At 43.3% G+C, this 20,698-nt stretch overlaps 2 protein-coding genes across 21 annotated transcripts in view; both read right to left on the reverse strand.

The window, feature by feature from the left end:
* Positions 1-611: 611 nt before the first annotated feature.
* LOC139373202 (WD repeat, SAM and U-box domain-containing protein 1-like) lies at positions 612-11,865 on the reverse strand. 5 transcript variants are annotated; one of them, XM_071113393.1, is made up of 13 exons: positions 11,237-11,865; positions 6,555-6,974; positions 6,210-6,397; positions 5,943-6,029; positions 5,706-5,799; positions 5,541-5,574; positions 5,381-5,421; positions 5,153-5,259; positions 4,849-4,866; positions 4,360-4,386; positions 4,058-4,237; positions 3,000-3,134; positions 612-2,839 (listed from the first exon to the last, which is right to left on the reverse strand). In XM_071113393.1, exons 2-13 carry the CDS (start codon positions 6,950-6,952, stop codon positions 2,688-2,690), a joined length of 1,461 nt encoding a protein of 486 aa, XP_070969494.1. In that variant the 5' UTR covers positions 6,953-6,974; positions 11,237-11,865; the 3' UTR covers positions 612-2,687. The 5 variants fall into 5 exon arrangements, with proteins under 5 accessions (XP_070969494.1, XP_070969493.1, XP_070969496.1 ...); XM_071113392.1 differs by having other exon boundaries at positions 5,913-6,029; positions 11,237-11,323; XM_071113395.1 differs by lacking the exon at positions 4,849-4,866.
* Positions 11,866-16,380: 4,515 nt separating this feature from the next.
* Positions 16,381-20,698, reverse strand: part of LOC139373204 (bromodomain adjacent to zinc finger domain protein 2B-like) — an 87,935-nt gene continuing 83,617 nt past the window's right edge. For 10 of the 16 annotated variants that reach the window (XM_071113399.1, XM_071113409.1, XM_071113407.1 and 7 more), the window contains 6 exons: positions 20,326-20,642; positions 19,615-19,750; positions 19,263-19,409; positions 18,702-19,045; positions 18,370-18,513; positions 16,381-18,216 (listed from right to left, as the gene is read on the reverse strand). In XM_071113399.1, the coding sequence (XP_070969500.1) occupies positions 18,060-18,216; positions 18,370-18,513; positions 18,702-19,045; positions 19,263-19,409; positions 19,615-19,750; positions 20,326-20,642 (1,245 nt within the window). In that variant the 3' untranslated portion in view covers positions 16,381-18,059. The remainder of the gene's footprint in view (positions 18,217-18,369; positions 18,514-18,701; positions 19,046-19,262; positions 19,410-19,614; positions 19,751-20,325; positions 20,643-20,698) is intronic. The other 6 variants (XM_071113412.1, XM_071113411.1, XM_071113410.1 and 3 more) reach the window with 1 other exon arrangement.

Below are 20,698 nucleotides of genomic sequence, written 5' to 3' on the forward strand. Positions count from 1 at the left end.
CTCGGACTCTTGTAAAGTGACAGTGTATTTGATGCACTGCGTTTAGACTTAAGCAGCATTTGAGGCTTTTGTGCTTTTTGCGTAAGCATGCCTAGAGCAACACCAGTAAGCAAACAACACAGTGCACATAATCACACCTGGGAAACACCATATAGTACCAGTCCAATAGCTGAACAGTAGCACAGCATCCTAATATGGGCCATTATAACAACGTAACTTTGATGTAGTTTGTAAAGAACAACACTAAAGGGTTTCGGATGCTAATGGACGAGAAGCCATTTGAGTAAACGATTGGCTAATGGTCGGCACGCATATTGAATAGGGATGTTTATACATTAGATTTGTATGTGTTCTATTTATAGATTATATAAGTGGTGATAGCCTTTGTCAGTATAACGGAGCCCTGAATGCAGTGTTTCACAATGCACGGAGGGTTCTTTTCCTTTGTACATTTTTTATAAATACTCATATTTAAGTGTACATATAATCCTACGGACATTGTTGTAACTGCTTGTTGTTGCGGTCTATGTTCATTTATTTACTGTGCCGATGGCTTGGTCAGCTGTAAGAGCAACATATTTTATATAGTTATTTTTGCACAGCTAGAGAAATAATTGAAAAGTTGATGGATTTATTTAGTTTATGTGCGCACAACATTAACCGTTTACAGTAAGGTACAGAATAGCTTGTAAGGGTATTATTGGTAAGATGATACAGGTATTCTACATGAACATTGTTGCCATCTTTGATTTGTGAGCTATGCGACACATGATACAGACTATGCTAAAGCACTTCTCCCATAATCATGGGGAAATAAAATCTCATTGGAAAACTAAAATGACATCTCCCTTCCACTCATTTCAAACACCCGCGTGTAAAATTGAATGTGTACCGACATCTGCTATCCCTGTTATATAACTTCAGCCATAGATTGAACACTTCAGTTGTTGACACCAGTATCCCTTAAATGCATTTTCCTCATTACAGCCTCATTCTAAAATGGATAATCATGTTTTTTTATCCTCATCTATCTACACACAATAACCATAATGACAAAGCAAAAAAATGTTTTTAGAAATGTTTGCAAATTTATTACCAATAACAAACTGAAATACCTTATTTACATAAGTACTCATAGCCTTTGCTATTAGACTCAAAACTGAGATCAGGTGCATCCTGTTGCCATTGATCATCCTTGAGATGTTTCTACAACTTGATTGGAGTCCACCTGTGGTAAACTCAATTGATTGGATATGATTTGAAAAGGCAAACACCTGTCTATATAAGGTCCCACAGTTGACAGTGCATGTCAGAGCAGAAACCAAGCCATGAGGTTGAAGGAGGCACAGATCTAGAGAAGGGTACCAAAACATTTATTCAGCATTGAAGGTCCCCAAGATCATGGTGACCATGATTCTTAAATGGAAGAAGTTTGGAACCAAGACTCTTCCTAGAGCTGACCTCTCGACCAAACTGAGCAATCGGGGGAGAAGGGCCTTGGTCACGGAGGTGACCAAGAACCCGATGGTCAGTCTGATAGAGCACCAAAGTTCCTCTGTGGAGATTGGAGAACCTTCCAGAAGGACAACCATCTCTGCAGCACTCCACCAATCAGGACGTTATGGTAGAATGGCCAGATGGAAGCCACCCCTCAGTAAAAGGCACATGACAGCCCACTTGGAGTTTGCCAAAAGGCATCTAAACTGTCAGACCATGAGAAACAAGATTCTCTGATCTGATGAAACCAAGACTGAACTCTTTGGCCTGAATGCCAAGCGTCACATCTGGAGGAAACCTGGCACAATCCCTACTGTGACGCATGGTGGTGGCAGCATCATGCTGTGGGGATGTTTTTCGGCAGCAGGGACTGGGAGACTAGTCAGGATTGAGGGAAAGATGAACGGAGATAAGTACAGAGATCCTTGATGAAAATCTGCTCCAGAGTGCGCAGGACTTCAGACTGGAGCGAAAGTTCACCTTCCAACAGGACAATGAACCTAGGCACACAGCTAAGACAACGCAGGAGTGGCTTCGGGACAAGTCTCTGAATGTCCTTGAGTGGCCCAGCGGGAGCCCCGACTTGAACCCGATCGAACATCTCTGGAGAGAGAAAATAGCCATGCAGCGACGCTTCCCATCCAACCTGACAGAGCTTGAGAGGATCTGCAGAGAAGGAAGAAACTCCCCAAATACAGGGGTGCAAAGCTTGTAGCGTCACTCCCAAGAAGACCCGAGGCTGTAATTTGCTTTGTCATTATGGGGTATTATGTGTATATTAACGAGGGGGAAAAAACAATTTAATCAATTTTAGAATAAAGCTGTAACATAAAATGTGGAAAAAGTCATGGGGTCTGAATACTTTCCGAATGCACTGTACATCGAAATGGTTCTGGAGCTAAAGCAGCAGAGTAGAGTAAATAGCAGAGTTCAACATGGTCAACATGCATGAGTTTGAGAATATATATATATTAGAATGTCTCATCAGCTATAAATATTTACATTCTAAAGCAGTTTCATCCCAACAGACACAGTGAGGGGTTGAATCGAAGCTCAGTATGGTCATCCTGAAAACATCATCATATTTAGCTTTATGTACTATGAGCCTACTTTTGGTCAGAAGTTAACTGAGGGATAGACCCGCCTTCAGATTGAAATGGATGTAGAAGATGCCGATGCAGCCCTCTTTCTCACTGGCTGGTCCTCCAGCGTCCAATAGCCATCTTCAGGGTTCGGTTTGGGGTCAGAAGTGTTGTCTGTAAGGGCAGGTTGGTCATGGGGCTGGAACGATTCTTGGTTGCGATCCAGCTCTCAATCGCTTCCCTCTCATAGGAGTACCCATCTGTTCAGAAGAAAAGGTAGACAAGATGGATAGTGTGTTTTGCATCCTTTAAAAGCATGCGACTGTTTTGCAAAAAATGTTGTAGCATAGAAATAGATAGAATCTTGATAGCTAAAAATGCACAGACAGAAAGACAGGTTGCCATGGGGGCGTGTCCCACCTGCAGCAATAACAGGGTCCTTCATCAACTCCCTGGTGATTGGACAGAGGTACTCATCAGGAACACCGGTACACACACACCCCGCCTTCAGCTCCTCCACCTTCCTCAGGACCTTACTGCGCAATCCCACAGACTCTACAGCACACCAACAGGAAACAACCAGGCAGAGATTTGGGAAAAATTGTACATTGGCCGATTGGGCTTGCATCATTTGTTGATGTGATATCCTAGCTTGAACACACTGCGTACATGACCCAGTTCCTGGTCACCATGGAGACTACAGTAAAGCGAGGTCAGTCTGTGTGTGTGTGTGTGTGTTAGACACACAAAAAAACAAAATGAGCCCTCTGCCCCTGAGAGGAAAAATAATAATCTTTCTCCATCAGGAAGATAACAACCTGGAATGGTGCCATCCCTCACTCTCAGAGACAGTAGAGAGTAGAAAGAGACACCCGTGTCTACTAAGAGATTCATCTCTTTTAGAGAACAGGGCTGTTTGGTTACTATGGTTGCCATTGGCGTGAGAGACCATCAACAACAGACCCACACCTACCACCTCACAGAGAAACTAGGGTGAAAGATCTTTATTTAAAAGAGAAGATATAAGGATCAACCAAAATCTGTAAATCACATTTTCATATTTTGGAATTGTTTCAGACAGAAATGGTATTAGTAAAGCATTTTCTATGTTACAGGATATGTATTTTGGGATGAGTAATTGTGTTATATAATAGGAGCAGAAATCTTAAAGCAGATTACACTCGCGGTGCAGAATACACATGGCCTAATCTAACGCTGTACAGTTAAAATGCATGTAATCCTGAGTAAATCTCATATTAACAATCATTCCTCAATGTTCACCTTGTTTTTAATTTGTCCCTCCCCCCTCTTAAAAAAAGATTCCAGCCTGAGTGTGTGATGACGCTCCGTTTCCAACTACTGTACAAAATGTGGATCTCAGATACCAGACTGACAAGTGGGTAATGTGTATAATATGATAATGTACCATTAGCTGTATGATAATGTGTATAGTCGATGGTGTGATGTGCCGTCCCCACCTATGTTGAGTTCTGAGGCCAGTGTCTCCTTGGTCAGACTGATGAGCTCCGCTCCATCTATGTTGTTTGCCTTGAAGTTTTCCACCAGCGCCTGCAGCCCCTCCTCACACAGCCACGCCCCCACGTCCTCCTCTGACCAATCACTGACCAGAAGCCTGGAGTGACACAGCAACTTTCTGCCTAACAGGTCGGAAAACAGGAAGGGACCGCACATTAGTATCTCTCAATGACATGTTGTTACTATAGGTATTAATGTGTCACCTATCAAAAGTTTCTATAGTGCTTCTTAGTCACTTTCCCACCTTCGCATGAGAATGTTGCAGTTTCAACTGGAAAACAAGATGTGAAAAATGAAATACATTTCAAACAGCACAGTAAGACTAAACTTAAAAAATAATAAAACCATTGTCAACTAAAATGGTGAACATTAACGTATTTAAAACTACAGTCATTGAATTGCAAGCCTTTTATTGACAAGCCTCTCTTAGAATGAGTTGTGTTTAGGTTATTGGAAAACTATCAGGTGAGAGGAGAGGAAGAAAGCATCGTGAGCCTATAGAACTACAGTATACAAAACATGAACACCTGCTCTTTCCATAACATTGATGAATCGAAGCTGTTCTGAGGGCAATCATATTAGCAGAAGACGTTATCACTGGGGTAGAAGTATCCCTCTCAATAAAGCCTTCTGATAGCAGTGGGACTCCTAGGTTTCACAGAGACCCTCCATCCCTCACTGCTTTCAATGAGCAGATGGGTGGTACAGATAAGGAAGAGAATTTAAAACTCACCAGGTAAAGATTTGCCTTCTTTTTTCCCCCCCCATGATCCATGCAGAGAGAGGGATGATGATAGGCAGAATAAAAAAAACACAATTAAGCCATAATCAATAAAGAAGAGCTGATGCAAAAACAGCACATAATCACCAGGCTGTCGTCACCATTAAGTCAATAGGGTCTTTGTTTACATGAGTAAATAGTGAAACAGTACGTCGGAACCCCACACAGCGTGACTCAGAAGGCTAATGCTATTCTTAATGCCAATAACACTGGGAGCTTGTCAGTACATGTACTTCTACCTGTGTGCGTTACCCACCATGGCCCCTGTGTCCATCCTCTACTCTCCATATATTGACAGTCTTGTCCATAGAACCCGTGGCGAACAGAGGTGTGCTGGGAGAGAAGGCACACGCCGTCACGTACCTACAGCAAAGGATCATGGGAGGGAGGACGGAAAGGAAAATAAAAAATGTTAAAAAGTAGGCTATTCGAAGAAGGCCGTTGAGATGCGACGATGTCCCCAAAGGGTAGGAAGGAAGATTACCTCTTGTGTTGGTTCAATGTGTAGAGCAAAGTCCCCTGGCTCTGAAAAATCAACAACATTCAAGTTCAGATGGGAAGTGTTCATGGGTTTCTGTGTGGGACATTAACATGGGGAGTTAAACTGAAATGACATCTACGGTAATGAAAAGAGCTCGTCTTACAGCATCGTACACTGTGACTGTTTTGTCCACTGAGCTGCAACAGAAAAGGAAATGGTAAAAAGCATCACACTTCTCCCCCTTGTGGCCAGTTGGAGTAAATGTACAACTTTATCTTGACCAACTATGAGAGCGCTTTGCCATAGATCACCTACGGGGCGGACTTACCCAGACACAAGCAGCTGTCCGTCCGCAGAGAAAGCACAGGAGAGCACCGGGGCAGACTGGCCAGTCAGGGTGTGCAGCAGCTGCATCTTACAGCCTACGGGCCAGAGGGGAACGGATGGACTACTTCAGATCATTCAGTGTGAACACACATCCACCACATCATTCGATGACCAACATATGCACACAGTTCGACGTTAAACAGCACACTTGCGTATCCATAGCGCGTGGGCAACGTACTGCCTGCGTTGGACCTGGAGACGGTCCATATCTTCAGCGTGCTGTCTTGTCCACAGGAGGCCAGGTGGAACTGCACCGTACCGCTACCTGAGAGAGGGGAGCAAATGAATCAAACACAACAAATTCCCATATATGGAGACTCCAAGATCCCAGATCAAAATGTTGCGCTGTATAGATAACGCCTCTGATGGTTGTCATGTTCGTACAAACAGATCTGGGAACAGGCCAACTCAAAAGACGGCGGGAGGAGGAAAATATTATGATCACCACTGAGGATCTTGGGGCCAAAGCAGCAGCAGGTGACCCCCAAGTCGTGAGTGTTCTTCTCCGCATGGAGCTGGTTCATGTCCAGGTCCCACAGCCTGAGGTCCCCATACGTAGATCCAGTGACAAACATCTGGCCACAGGGGGTGAAGGAGCAGGCCACCATAGTGGTGTCATTCACTGCCCCCGTCCTGTCGACAAATAATCAGTTAAGAACCCTCCACAAGAGACAACACATAACATCAGTCTGCAGAGGCCAGCGAAGCCTCACTCGATATAGGCAACACACGCAGGCCTATTTATGCTTCGATAACATGGAGATAAATAACACCTATCAATTATGTTCACCTGTGCAATGTTTTCGTACGGAAATCCCAAAGACCTAAAGTACCATCGGACGCCCCCGAAACCAGGTGTGAAGAGTCGGGCGAGAAGGCGCAGACCCTGACGGGGTTCCGACCCGGATGCTCCAGCACTGCCTCTATCTCACCCGTGTCCGTTGACCACACAACTGTGGAACCATCAGTTGAACACGAGGCTAAATACTGACCACAGGCGCTGAAGCAACAACAATGGACGCCATAGCCGTGGCCAGAGAGCGGGGAGTATGGGACTTCGGAAAAGTCTTGGGTGTTGTAAATTCGTACGGTTTTGTCAGCTGAACAGGTGGCCAGCAGTGTCGGGGAGAAGGCGCACCAGTTGACATCGTCGCGATGGTCTTGCAGGGTGCAGATCAGAGACGCCATTTGAGTTGGTCTTGAAGAATCCCTTTGACAATAGAATATAACTATTAACTACGTGACATTACAATGATTACAAGATAGCTAGCATTGTCACTTCACCCCTACCTACATGTACAAATGACCTCAACTAACCTGTTACCTCTGCACACCGACTCGGTACCGGTATCCCCTGTATATAGCCTCATTATGTTATTGTGTTACTTAATTATTTGTTATTTTTTGCTTTAGTTTATTTATTAAATATTTTCTTAACTCTTCTTGAAATGCTTAAGGGCTTGGAAGTAAGCATTTCACGGTAAAGTCTACACTGTTGGTTAAGGGCTTGGAAGTAAGCATTTCACGGTAAAGTCTACACTGTTGGTTAAGGGCTTGGAAGTAAGCATTTCACGGTAAAGTCTACACTGTTGGTTAAGGGCTTGGAAGTAAGCATTTCACGGTAAAGTCTACACTGTTGGTTAAGGGCTTGGAAGTAAGCATTTCACGGTAAAGTCTACACTGTTGGTTAAGGGCTTGGAAGTAAGCATTTCACGGTAAAGTCTACACTGTTGGTTAAGGGCTTGGAAGTAAGCATTTCACGGTAAAGTCTACACTGTTGGTTAAGGGCTTGGAAGTAAGCATTTCACGGTAAAGTCTACACTGTTGGTTAAGGGCTTGGAAGTAAGCATTTCACGGTAAAGTCTACACTGTTGGTTAAGGGCTTGGAAGTAAGCATTTCACGGTAAAGTCTACACTGTTGGTTAAGGGCTTGTAAGTAAGCATTTCACGGTAAAGGCTACACTTGTTGTATTCGGGCGGATGTGACAAATAACGTTTTAGTTGATTTGACTCATTATTATCAAACAGCTTCCCACACCTGGCAACCACATTGTTGCCAGAGCAGAGAGGTTGCAATCACATGCATTTTAGCAAATAGGCTACTTACTACCCACTTGACTAACCACTGGGCAAAAACTGTTTGAATCAACGTTGTTTCCAAGTCATTTCAAGCCAAAAAAAACAATGTGATGACGTTGAATCAACATGGAAAACTAATTAGGATTTACAAAAAGTCATGAAAGGGAAGGGCTTTTAGTATTTTGACTGCCTCGCCTGGTTCACCAACTACTTTTCTGATAGAGTTCAGTGTGTCAAATCGGAGGGCCTGTTGTCCGGACCTCTGGCAGTCTATGGGGGTGCCACAGGGTTCAATCCTCGGGACGACTCTTCTCTGCATACATCAATGATGTCAGTCTTGCTGCTGGTGATTCTCTGATCCACCTCTATGCAGACGACACCATTCTGTGTACATCTGGCCCTTCTTTGGACACTGTGTTAACTAACCTCCAGAGGAGCTTCAATACCATACAACTCTCCTTCCGTGGCCTCCAACTGCTCTTAAATGCAAGTAAAACTAAATGCATGCTCTTCAAACGATCGCTGCCCACACCTGCCTTCCCGTCCAGCAGCACTACTCTGGACGGTTCTGACTTAGAATATGTGGACATCTACAAATATCTAGGTGTCTGGTTAGACTGTAAACTCTCCTTCCAGACTCACATTAAGCATCTCCAATCCAAAATTAAATATAGAATCGGCTTCTTATTTCGCAACAATGCATCCTTCACTCATGCTGCCAAACATACCCTAGTAAAACTGACCATCATACAGATCCTTTACTTCGGCGATGTCATTTACAAAATAGCCTCCAACACTCTACTCAGCAAATTGGATGCAGTCTATCACAGTGCCTTCCGTTTTGTCACCAAAGCCCCATATACTACCCACCACTGCGACCTGTATGCTCTCATTGGCTGGCCCTCGCTTCATATTTGTCGCCAAACCCACTGGCTCCAGGTCATCTATAAGTCTTTGCTAGGTAAAGCCCCACCTTATCTCAGCTCACTGGTCACCATAGCAGCACCCACCCGTAGCATGCGCTCCAGCAGGTATATTTCACTGGTCACCCCCAAAGCCAATTTCTCCTTTGGTCACCTTTCCTTCCAGTTCTCTGCTGCTAATGACTGGAACGAACTGCAAAAATCACTGAAGCTAATCGCGCACTAGCGACTCCTGTGGCGGGCCGGGCGCAGTGCGCGCTAACCAAGGTTGCCAGGTGCACGGCGTTTCCTCCGACACATTGGTGCGGCTGGCTTCCGGGTTGGACGGCGCTGTGTTAAGAAGCAGTGCGGCTTGGTTGGGTTGTGTATCGGAGGATGCATGACGTTCAACCTTCGTCTCTCCCGAGCCCGTACGGGAGTTGTAGCGATGAGACAAGATAGTAGCTACTAAACAATTGGATACCACGAAATTGGGGAGAAAAAGGGGTAAAATTCAACAACAAAAAAATAACAAAAAAAAATTACTGAAGCTGGAGACTCATATCTCCCTCACTAGCTTAAAGCACCAGCTGTCAGGGCAGCTCACAGATCACTGTACCTGTATATAGACCATCCAACTACCTCCTCCCCATACTGTTATTTATTTTGCTCCTTGGCACCCCAGTATCTCTACTTGCACACTCATCTTCTGCACATCCTAACATTCCAGTGTTTAATTGATATATTGTAATTATTTCGCCACTATGGCCTATTTATTGCCTTAACTCCCTTATCCTACCTCATTTGCACAATGTATATAGACTTTTTTCTATTGTATTATTGACTGTATGTTTGTTTATTCCATGTGTAACTCTGCATTGTTGTTTGTGTCGCACTGCTTTGCTTTATCTTGGCCAGGTCGCAGTTGTAAATGAGAACTTGTTCTCAACTAGCCTACCTGGTTTGGGGGGGATATATATATATTTCACCCGACTTTTAACCTAAATCCAATGACATGGTGAGAGGTTTTGTTGATTTCACGTTAGTTGATAACTCAACCAAATGTAAATCAAATCTATACACTGAACTGACGTCTGAGCCCAGTGGGTAGTTAGTAGTGAGCAGATCCGGCACCTTACGCTTGTACTACAGGGTCGGGCAGGCTTCGCAGTGTTGGCGCGAAAATAAGGCTCAGAAAATGTACCTCAATCCAGGGATGAGAAAGGCTTTGAGAACCTCGAATCAATTGTCCCATTATCCCAACTGTTACACCGACAATATTGAATGACTGCTAGTTTTTCCGGGAACTTGTATTCCTCAGGCTAAATAGCAGTTGCCACATCAGCCATTTTGGAATAGCAGCGTCAGCCAATTAGCTCCTTTGTTGTTCAGCGCAACGTGATATTCCATAATGTCTGCTGTTGCTAATGCTAGTTAATATGTAGCCAATAAAACCGCGATTAACGACGGAGTTGCGCGCCTAGTTAAACTAGTTTCGGCACCCAACGACTAGCCCGCAATTAACAACATTGCGGGCAATTATTTGGGTGCTGAAATCAGTTTTTTTTTTTTTATAAAAACTTATGTGATGTCGGAACTCCAGTCCGCCCACTCTAGTCGCCACTCAACCCCATCGTAAATAGTGGCTAGTTAACATGAGGCCTTAAAGGGCAATTTCCCGAAAAACGATCAGTCTTTCAATCTTCTCTGTGTAACATTTGGGACTATTCGAAGTACAACTCATCCCTGGAATTATGTATGTTTTCCGAGCCATATGCGCTGTGTCTTAAATTAACTTTTTGGGCGACCCGACCAAAGTCACATAAATCTGTAATTCTCATTGAAAGCAATTCTAAGAAGCAGTAAAGCTGTTCTATGTGCACTATTTCTATGCTTCCCCATCCTAAGTTTAGTTTTTTAATCTTTTACTTTCGGTATTGTATTGTACACCAGCTTTAAAACAGCTGAAAATACAGTAATGAAAAAAGCAGGGAGCAGGTGTCGCTACCTCGACCTTCTAGCCCGAAGTCCAGCGCGCTATCGACTGTGCCCCAAAAGCTTGCTCGTGAGTCGATATCCGCCCTTATAAAACCAGAGTCGCTACAATACAATATTTTTTGTTTATTGAAAATATATTTCACATCAGGTTAGATGGTACAATGATTATCTACACTATACTCGCTTGTTTGTTTGTTTTATCACAAACTGGAATTAGGCAAACTATTCGAATTTTTAGCAACCACAAATGGCGGAGCGATTTATGTATAGTGCACCTTGATGCAAACTGTCTAACTGACCCTGTAGTGCAGCTATAAGCAAGCATAAAGTGTCGGATCTGCTGCTAACCCTTTAGCTATTCTAGCTGTTCGCACAACAACAGCATCATTCTATGCTCCTGTTGTTTAGTTTGTATTATAACAAATGCAGGTAAATACAAAGCCAGTATTATTTTATATACTAACTAAAGTGGTATTTATGTTTATTTACTTACCTCTTTGCGTGTCTCTGTTCAATGTTTACTTCCTGGTCATGCGCACGCTGTCATATGATCAGCTGACCGTAATGACCTTCCCCCCAGAAATATGCGTCTATGGATAGCTGCAGTGACCGCGTTCAAACAACTAGGAGCTCGGAAATCTCCACTTCAAACATCAGTGCGTTCAAGACAACTGGGAACTCGCGGAAAAAACTAGCTCTGAATTGGATAATGCGTTTTGAACGGTCATCCAACTCAGAACTGAACTGTATTTTAAGACAGTTAAATGCTCTACTAACAAAAAAGCTGTTAGAATTGTAAGTATATGCATGTCCCTTAAGGTCCTTGTGTAATTGTAATGTGATATTGTACCCCCTAGCTCGATTGTCTATTGTTTGTAATCTATGTATGCTTGTGTTCCCTCATGTGATTCATGTATTGATTTGAAATTAATAAAAAATAAAAATAAAAACTCTAAAGCTTCGACTAACTGACCTCAAGATCACTGACGTCATGATTTGACCTCGTTTTTTTCCGAGTTCCCATTTGTCCTGAGTGGGTGTGTAGACGGGGAATCAGCTAATTGTGCAGATTTGCTGCAACTCAAGAAACGGAAGAAAAACACAGCTCAATCAAAACCGTATAACCTAAAGCAGAGCGCTTTCCACACGCCCACTATTTTCCTTTCGACAAACCCACACTCCAGTCGCCATATTGGGATGCAGCTACGTCCCTTTCTCGAAATATGAGCCATGGAGCTTGCCAGCCTGCAGTCCTAAACACCGTAATTGGGGGAAATAATAGGGCTTTGGGATAAACGCCGAAAATAAGGTCACAGGCTTAGGAAGAGATCTTATACATTTTGTTCAATGAGGTTAACATGAAGAGTTTACACAAAACCTTTTATGTGCTTTGTTATTTTTTGGATTACATGAATGCCAAAAGAAATCACAAAAAGTGATGTTAACTATTATTTTTTTCTCGTAGAATAAAACATAGAAGAAAGTTTATCTAAAAAACATCCAAAAATACATTTTCTCATAGGCTTTGTCCAACGAACCAATGGTGGAGTTAGGTTGGAGTCATTAAAAATCGTTTTTCAACCACTCCAACATTTTCTTGTTAACAAACTACAGTTTTGGAAAGTCGGGTTAGGACACCTGCTTTGTGCATGACACGTAATTTTTCCAACAATTGTTTACAGACAGATTATTTAACTTATAATTCACTGTATCGCAATTACAGTGGGTCAGAAGTTTACATACACTAAGTTGACTGTGCCTTTGAACAGCTTGGAAAATTCCAAAAAATGATGGCATGGCATGGCTCTCCTGACCCCTCCTGTCTCAGCCTCCAGCATCAGCCTCAATCTACCATTCCAGTGTTTTATTTGCTATATTGTATTTACTTTGCCACCATGGCCTTTTTTTGCCTTTTACCTCCCTTCTCACCTCATTTGCTCACATCGTATATAGACTTGTTTATACTGTATTATTGACTGTATGTTTGTTTTACTCCTTGTGTAACTCTGTGTCGTTGTATCTGTCGAACTGCTTTGCTTTATCTTGGCCAGGTCGCAATTGTAAATGAGAACTTGTTCTCAACTTGCCTACCTGGTTAAATAAAGGTGACATTTAAAAAAAATAATAATAATAATTATGCTGCAGTAGTTTATGTGTCGGGGGGCTAGGGTCAGTTTGTTATGTCTGGAGTACTTCTCCTGTCCTATCAGGTGTCCTGTGTGAATTTAAGTATGCTCTCTCTAATTCTCTCTTTCTTTCTTTCTCTCTCTCGGAGGACCTGAGCCCTAGGACCATGCCTCAGGACTACCTGACATGATGACTCCTTGCTGTCCCCAGTCCACCTGGCCGTGCTGCTGCTCCAGTTTCAACTGTTCTGCCTGTGATTATTATTATTTGACCATGCTGGTCATTTATGAACATTTGAACATCTTGGCCATGTTCTGTTATAATCTCCACCCGGCACAGCCAGAAGAGGACAGGCCACCCCACATAGCCTGGTTCCTCTCTAGGTTTCTTCCTAGGTTTTGGTCTTTCTAGGGAGTTTTTCCTAGCCCACGTGCTTTTACACCTGCATTGCTTGCTGTTTGGGGTTTTAGGCTTGGTTTCTGTACAGCACTTTGAGATATCAGCTGATGTACGAAGGGCTATATAAATATATTTGATTTGACTTTAGAAGCTTCTGAGAGGCTAATTGACATCATTTGAGTCAATTGTAGGTTTACCTGTGAAGTATTTCAAGGCCAACCTTCAAACTCAGTGCCTCTTTGCTTGACATCATGGGAATATCAAAAGAAATCAGCCAAGAAAAAATTGTAGACCTCCACAAGTCTGGTTCATCCTTGGGAGCAATTTCCAACCGCCTGAAGGTACCACGTTCATCTGTACAAACAATAGTACACAAGTATAAACAAGTATAAGCAAGTATAAACACCATGGGACCACGCAGCCATCATGCCACTCAGGAAGGAGATGCGTTCTGTCTACCTAGAGATGAACGTACTTTGGTGCGAAAAGTGCAAATCAATCCTAGAACAACAGCAAAGGACCTTGTGAAGATGCTGGAGGAAACGGGTACAAAAGTATCTATAACCACAGTAAAACGAGTCCTATATCGACATAACCTGAAAGGCCGCTAAGCAAGGAAGAAGCCACTGCTCCAAAACCGCCATAAAAAAGGCAGACTACAGTTTGCAACTGCACATGGTGACAAAGATTGTACTTTTTGAAGAAATGTCCTCTGGTCTGATGAAACAAAAATAGAACTGTTTGGCCATAATGACCATCGTTATGTTTGGAGGAAAAAGAGGGAGGCTTGCAAGCCCAAGAACACCATGCAAACCGTGAAGCACGGGGTGGCAGCATCAAGTGTGGGGGTGCTTTGCTGCAGGAGGGACTGGTGCACTTCACAAAATAGATGACATCATGAGGAAGATTATGTGGATATATTGAAGCAACATCTCAAGACATGTCAGGAAGTTAAAGCTTGGTCGCAAATGGGTCTTCCAAATGGACAATGACCCCAAGTATACTTCCAAAGTTGTGGCAAAATGGCTTAAGGACAACAAAGTCAAGGTATTGGAAGAGTGGCCATCACAAAGCCCTGACCTCATCCTATAGAAAATTTGTGGGCAAAACTGAAAAAGCATGTGCGAGCAAGGAGGCCAACAAACCTGACTCAGTTACACCAGCTCTGCCAGGAGTAATGGGCCAAAATTCACCCAACCTATTGTGGGAAGCTTGTGGAAAGCTACCTGAAACGTTTGACCCAATTAAACAATTTAAAGGCAATGTTATCAAATACTAATTGAGGTTATGTAAACTTCTGACCCACTGGGAATGTGATGAAAGAAATAAAAGCTGAAATAAATAATTATTTATTCTATTATTCTGACATTTCACATTCCTAAAATAAAGTGATGATCCTAACTGACCTAAAAGAGGGTATTTTTACTAGAATTAAATGTCAGGAATTGTGAAAAACTGAGTTTAGCTGTAATTGGCTAAGGTGTATGTAAACTTCCGACTTCAACTGTATGTGAAGCATTGAGACACCAGTTTGCCACAGAACCGGTACAGAGAGGTTCCAAACAGACCTCTTTATCGATGATAAATGTTGCTATTTTGGTTAAACATAGGCATCGTCGGCATATAAGTGACGGGGACACGTCCCCTCCAATATTCCAGAGGGCTATTTTGCCCTTTTAAATGCACTTATTGAGGTGATGGCAGTAAGGTCAAATTCAAAAGTTTCATCAAATCATTTCTACACATTACTTTTTGAGCTTGATGGTTCATGTTATTACTATCTTAAAACTATTATATGTGTTAATATAGGCCTCGAAGGCCTAGTTATAGAAAAAACACATACAAAAATAGGTATTTTGAATAAAAGATGGTTGTCAATCATGTTTTACCCAAGCGCTCTCCGGAGGAAGAAGGCCATGTCCCTGGCACAAAAAGTTTGAGAAACGCAGAAAGAAACACGTTGCCTTACCTTGAAAGCAGTGTAAGCAGATAGAGGCCAGTTATGGACCTAAACCACTGGAGGCTGCTGAGGGGAGGACGGAGCAAATGGAATGGCATCAAGCACATGGAAACCATGTGTTTGATACCATTCCACTTATTCTGCTCCATCCATTACCACGAGCCCATCCTCCCCAATTAAGGTACCACCAACCTCCTGTGACCTAAACTCAAACACTCATGAAAATACGAAAGTTATTGTCTATCAAAGGATGTCCTTTTGACCATAAAAAAAATTCAATTATACAAATGGATAGATTGAATCAAATCTATTTGTTATTTTTGGTAGTGTCCACCCTGAGATTGGAAGGTTGGTTCGATCCCTGCTCAAGTCCAAACAAAGACTCTGAAATTGGGACCCGATGCCTCTTTACTTGGCACTCAGCATTACGGAGGTGGATTGGGGGTAAGGCCCTGCTACAGATTAGGATCCGTCCAGGGGGTGTACTTGTACATCAAGTTGCCTAATACAAAGGCTTACTTGTCCAAGGTTTACTTACTTAAAGGAGTAGTTCATGATTTTTTAACTTGATGTTACATGGTTCCTCACCCTGCAAGTAGTCTATGGGCCAGGAATAGCTTTTTTTTCTTTAAACAGCCACTACAAACTTAGCTAACATTAGCCATCACTAGCTAAAAATCAATGGAAGGGATAGGGACATATGATCCCTGTGGAAGGGATAGGGCCGTGTGATCCCTGTGGAAGGGATAGGGTCATGTGATCCCTGTGACCAAAATAACCTGAAATCAACTCCATATTTGGTTTGATGTTCACATGCCCGTCACTTCCATTGATTGCTTAAAAACTATTTGTTTCTTTTTGATAATTTTCATGGAAAGCTATTACAGTAAAGTACTTAGTTGTTCCCCAGAAATGATTTGATATTGAGATAAAAACGACTGCATTGGGCCTTTAAAATGCAGGAAATGCGTTATCAATTTTATTTTATTTTATCTGGGGGAGGACCATCCATCAATCATGTCCATACAGCCTTAAACCCATTCACAATGACAGCAAAAAACAACAAGGAAGAGAACAAACTGCAGTGGACTCGGACGATAGGCTACATCTCCCACTTTCTCTGGCAGCCTCTAACTCTTCTCAAGTTCTCCTTGTAGGCTACTCTTTCAGTATTTGACAGATCTAAAACGACTCCAACTCCAAAGTCTAGATACTAATCTAAACCCTATCGTTCATTAGGCTAGATGTATCAAATAATTTTATATTTGTGTGAACAAAAGGGCTAGTAGAAGTAGGTGATTATAGGGGCCAAAATAAGCCCTATATGGAATGGGTACTACATTCATGTGCTACCCAAAAGCATTTCAAAACTAAAAAAGGTATTCTCCTCCCCACTCACATCATCCAAATGAAAATGGCATGACTCATGACACAGGGTCGGTAGAATAGGGGAAATAACACACCCAGAGTGAAACTAGGTTGAAAAACATCCTTTAATAGGTCCGTGCCACACACTAGTGAAAAATAAAGCTCCTACAAAAAGAATGATGTTATTTTTCCACAATATCTTAAATAAAGTAACTTCAAGTACTCTGACTTGGGTACAAAAAACTCTAGCTGCCTCCATTAGGCCACGACACACAGCAAGATTCAAACACAGTGGTTACAAATGGCCTTACGTCCTCTGTACTGTGGCAAGGCAGATGTGGGGAAATGTTTCATGGGGGGAAAAAAAAGACAAAACAAATACTTAAACGTTGTTTGTTTGTTTTTCTCTTTCTGTATGGAGAGGAATGATTACTGTGTCACTGTCAGACTTTGGAGGCCATGTTGGATTGAAATTATATATAAAAATAATGTCATCGTAAAAATGGAAAAACAAAAAAATTATATCCCCTACGCCCCTGTTGGAAGGGTAGGCACTACCAAGATTAAGGATACCACAGTGTTTGCAGAGGATATGTATATATTGTACAAACAATATTTATAATGTTTTTTTTTTATCACTTTCACTAAAATAGAATAGAATGCTACAATCATTCTAAGGCATAAACAATATCTGATATTTTAAACAATTCGTTCCAAACAAGACTTGAATATTGACATTAATAAACAGTATATACACATGTATCACCATTGTCTGACTGTTTTTCTGCAATTTTTGTAATTAAATGCAGTTGTACAGTTTTAACGTAATGATTACAGTCCTCTGATGCCCAAAAGCATAGAACAGTGTAAACAGTAATTATTTTTCTTGGCTTTGTTTCATATTTGGGAAAAAAAGAAAGAAAAAAAAGTCAAACACAAACACAGACATTCCTTTCGATTCAAAGCAGTTGAGCTGATTCTTCCTTTTCATAGAAAATGATGTGGACCTTTTTTTTTTATTTATTTATTGATTCATAAATAATTATTAAAAAATTAAATACATTCACTATAATACGATTAAATAAAAATAAAACGTCTATTTACAAGTAGTGGAAAGTATTCTACCGCAGATGCATTTCGGGTGGTTGAGAAGGATGAGGATTCAGTGCAATGATCTTGAACAGGAAATGGTATTGCACTAAGACACCCGGTTGACATTGTGTGGGACTCTTTGGGTGTTTGGATCCCTGTTGTACTGTAGCAACACCAGCGTTACAAGTCTGTCTGTTGACATTTCACTTTAACTGCCCCGGGTTCGTCCCAAAGGTACAGACGGACCAGCATCATCATCTTGTCGTTCCCAAAACGTGGTGTCTCCGCTATGAAATGTCAAATAATGTTACTGGAGGTCTGGTTCGAGACAGTGATGATGATCGGTAAAACAACACCCAAAATTGATGGATTAGTTTATTTGATTGAGAAGCTCTGTCCATCTCTTATCAAAGAACTTCCTCATGTTGTGTCCCGCTCGCCCGATGTCTGAATTGTCTTCATTAAACTTTTCACAGTTATCAAATACCAGGTTGACGTCAATAATGAAAGTCTCCAGATTCTGATACCTGAAACGAGAGGAACAGATCATTTCGAGTAAATGAGTAAAACACTCGATTGTTGTGTTATCTTTTCCTGGCTACGTGACTAGATCCGAGGTTAGTCATAGTATGACTACTAGGGAGTGGATAGTAAGAGTGTCATATTAATAGTGAACTCACTGGCTGCTGACGAGCTTCTCTCTGATGGTGGCAAAGTCCATGGGCTTCTTGATGACCTTCCTGTAGCCAGGGATCCCCTTGGTGTTGACGGGGTTGAGGAAGGGCCAGGCATCCTGGTGACGCTCCAACTCAGCCAGGAGCACCCTGCAGAAGATAACACACACACACGTCACGAAGGGAATATGTTTGTGCAAGTGTTTACAGTACATTGCAATGCCCCCGGCAAATACATTTACAACCCGCATCTGCATTTCCATCAGCAACTCGCTGATTTAAAGTGCTGATACTTGTGCTGAGAAAATGAGTCAAAGATTTATGGTGTAGTACAGTACCTGCACAAACCAAGGTCTCTGTTGTTGTCTCTGGCTGTCTTGGCTCTCTTCACACACACCACAGGGCTCTCCTGACTGGGTGACTGGGGTGTGGGCGGGACCTGGGACGGGGCGGGGCTCTCCTCTCCTTTCCTCTTCCTGCTGGGGGGCTCTTTCGCTCCTCCTCCTTTCTTCGGGGTGCCGCTGGCGCTCGCCGAGTCGTCCTCTGACACCTCCACGTTACCGTTACTGTTGCCGGCCTGCTTCCCGTTCCGCTTGGCCTCGGCCGCGGTGGGTTTCTTCCCGCCTCCACCCGCCACCGGTTTGCTCGGCGGCTTCTTGTTCTTGGGAGACGGGCCGCTCGCCTGAGGGGAGAGGGGAGGATTCATGCAGTTGTACTTACATAGCAATGGCACTTGGCATATTGTGTACACAGTGTTGTTGAATTACCTACTTTTAAATAATATATGATATGAAAATGACAGGTACATAATGTACATGACTGATACGCATGGCTGACATACTTCTATAGTAAAGTACGATATGTAAATGTTGAACAGTGGCCTGGACAGTTTGGGTCACCTTGGATATGCAGGCGGGGCAGTACCAGTCCCCCTCGGGGATGGTGGTGATCTTGGGTTTGTGACAGTACGTGTGGCAGCCTTTGTCACAGCCGTCACACAGCAGGAGCAGGTCCTCGTTGTCACCCTTCCTGCAGATCTGACAGTACTAAAAGCAGACAATGCAGTGTCACCTCAAAACCAAGGGGTGGATTTTCGAACCAACATTTACCAAGATTTACATTGGAATCCACTCCCTAAGGGACTTGAAATGGTCTTGGGATTCAAATGCTCTCCAATGACACACAGTGTTCACTTCCCTAGCATATTGAAATTCCGTGCCAGCCAGCTACAGTCGTTGAGGTTTTACTCACCACTTTCATGATGGACCTCTCCCAGGCGATGGACTTCTGGAGCTGCTGGAGACACATGGCCAGTTGGGCGGCACTGCGGACGTCGCCCAGGGCCTTCCTCCACACCTTCATCCCATGGGCCACCTCCTCCTCGCCCCTGTGGAAGGCAACGCAGATGTCAGAGGGATGGACGCATACAAACAGGAATATGGAAAGTCGGACACGGACTCATGCAGGCAGGTACACACACTCAATCCTTCGCTTTCCAACACAAACACTTGCCCATACACAGACACACGCCCACTGTCACCACAACTCGCTGAAGCTGCAGCTGTGCAGACAGACACCGGTATGAGAGTGAGTGAGTGAGTGAGTGAGTGAGTGAGTGAGTGAGGGGGGCAGGCAGCAGGGACATATGGGTACAGGTACACACACTGCCATGCAGGAGTGACGCCCATGCAGATGCCGGGAGAGGAGGAAAAAGAATGGTAGACGGGACGAGGTGGATGCCGTGATTACTGACGCAGAACACCATGCAGACGACCAGAAAAACTCAGCAGGAAAAAACATTCACCACACTGTGAGTCAACCCCAAACCAGAAGACAACCATGAAAATACACAATAAAAGATGCAAAACCCCACCCAAAAAAAGGACAGCAGAGGTAGATGTCTTTTTGAAAAATGAAACAAAAAAGCACACAGAAGTGTTGAATCCTGAGTGGATGACCTACCCTTCCCTGTCAGCACTACTGGAGGGAGCGGGGACAGTGACGGTACCGATAGCCCCCACATTATCCAGCCTGATCTGAATGGTGGTACCTAAGGGGCTCCTCAGGTACCTTCTCTCGATGTTCCTCTCCAGGTCCGCCAGCCGCGTCACCGCTATGTCCAGAGGGTTGTCCGCGTGACGCACCACGCCGCCCGCCTTGTCCTCCGGTTGGTCTTTGTCGGCAGCGCCGCCCGCCGCTGGTTGGTGTTTGGGGAGGGGCTTGTGCTCGTGGTAGACCAGGTCCTCCCTCTCTGATTGGGGCTCGGGGTACATCCAGCCCTGCGCAGGGAATGGTAGGTAATGTAGTCTTTAGGTTCAAACTTAAATAACAACCT

The sequence above is a fragment of the Oncorhynchus clarkii genome, chromosome 18, assembly GCF_045791955.1.
Source record: "Oncorhynchus clarkii lewisi isolate Uvic-CL-2024 chromosome 18, UVic_Ocla_1.0, whole genome shotgun sequence".
In the NCBI taxonomy this organism is placed as follows: Eukaryota; Metazoa; Chordata; class Actinopteri; order Salmoniformes; family Salmonidae; genus Oncorhynchus; species Oncorhynchus clarkii.

Bases quoted from the DNA above. Each gene is read 5' to 3' on its own strand.
- LOC139373202 (XM_071113392.1), bottom strand. From the start codon at position 6,952: ATGGCGTCTCTGATCTGCACCCTGCAAGACCATCGCGACGATGTCAAC. The intron at 5,575-5,705 runs GTAAGTCCGCCC...TTTCTGTTGCAG, and splicing joins GGACAGCTGCTTGTGTCTGG to CTCAGTGGACAAAACAGTCA. The intron at 4,238-4,359 runs GTGGGAAAGTGA...CCGACCTGTTAG, and splicing joins TGCAACATTCTCATGCGAAG to GCAGAAAGTTGCTGTGTCAC.